Here is a 1,426-nt window from a genome sequence, read left to right on the forward strand (position 1 = left end):
ATTTTGTTTGAGAAAATAATAATAATAATATAATAATAATAATAATAATAATATATAATAATAATAATAATAATAATAATAATAATAATAATAATAATAATAATCTTTTCTATTAAAGGTACAAGGCTTGAAATTTTGGGGAGGGTGGATAGTCGATTACATCGATCCCAGTACTCAACTGGTACATAATTTATCGACCCTGAAAGGATGAAAGGTAAAGTCGACCTCGGCGGAATTTGAACTCAGAACGTAGCGACGGGCGAAATACCGCTAAGCATTTCGCCCGGCGTGCTAAACGTTTCTGCCAGTTCGCCGCCTTCTATAACAACAACAACAACAACAGAAGTCATAATAATAATAATAATAATAATAATATAATAATAATAATAATAATAATAATGTTAACAATAATGTGAATAAAAATAATGTTAAAAATAATGAAGATGACTATAATAAGAAAAAATGTCTTTTAAATTCTTGGAAATATTCCATGTGTCTAGGTTCTGCAGTAAGTCTTGTTTTGTCTCTAACCGTAAGGATAGCCGTGTGGTTTCTTCTGCGATTGGTGGCGATGGTGATGATGATAAAATTGTTTGGTGGCGGTGAAGTTGACAACGACGACGATGATGTCCACAAAGACAGTGGTGTTGACGATGGCGGCGGTGGCGGCGATGGTGGTGGTGGTGGTGGTGGTGGTGGTGATAGTGGTAGCAATGGTAGAAGTTTCAAAATTGTTCCCATATTAGTGATGGTGGTAGTTATAGTGGCCGTTGTTTGTTGTGATTGTTGTTGGGAGTGGTAATGTTTAGGTGGTAGTATTCGGGGTGGCAGAGTTGGGGTGATAGTGTTAGAATAGTAGTATTGGGATAGTAGTGTCGAAGCGGTTGCGTTGTGGTTTGGGAGTGATAGTTTTGGTGTTGGTGGTAGTAGTAGTAATTGTTGACAGGGATGGTAGTTGTGTTGGTGGTTGTGGTGGAGTTTTCATGTGGTGGTGTATTTTGATGGGAAAAGTAGTTGTGGCGAAGGTAGTAGTATAATTATTGTTGTTGTGGTGGTGTTAATTGTAGGAGCGGTTGTTGTTTGAAATTAGGTATTGGTTACAGTAGCGATAGTAATACAGGAAGAATAATCGTAGTATTGGTAGTTGTTGTGGTGGTAGTTTTAGTGGTGAGGGTCATAGTATTGGAAGTAATTAAAGTAGAGGGAAAGAGAGAGAGATCACGTGGTTGTATATTAGTGTTGATTTTGTGGCGGAGGCAATAGTGAATATGGTGAGGATGAGATGTAGTGGGGAGGGTGTTGAAGTTGAAAATAAATAAATAAAGCAAAAACAAAAGAAAAGAAAAAAAACAAATATTAGAAACAGTAATGGCGGAAGTTAATTAAAACTAAATAAAAAAATAAACAGCAACAACAACAACAACAA

General features: G+C 36.0%; 1 protein-coding gene across 1 annotated transcript in view; it reads right to left on the reverse strand.

Annotated features, from left to right (window-relative positions):
• Positions 1–406: 406 nt before the first annotated feature.
• The window catches only part of LOC115213895 (cadherin EGF LAG seven-pass G-type receptor 1), a 233,783-nt gene continuing 232,763 nt past the window's right edge, over positions 407–1,426 (reverse strand). The window contains exon 27 of the mRNA XM_029782866.2: positions 407–556. Within this exon, the coding sequence (XP_029638726.1) occupies positions 527–556 (30 nt within the window). The 3' untranslated portion in view covers positions 407–526. The remainder of the gene's footprint in view (positions 557–1,426) is intronic.

Source organism: Octopus sinensis, linkage group LG7 (assembly GCF_006345805.1).
Source record: "Octopus sinensis linkage group LG7, ASM634580v1, whole genome shotgun sequence".
NCBI lineage: Eukaryota > Metazoa > Mollusca > Cephalopoda > Octopoda > Octopodidae > Octopus > Octopus sinensis.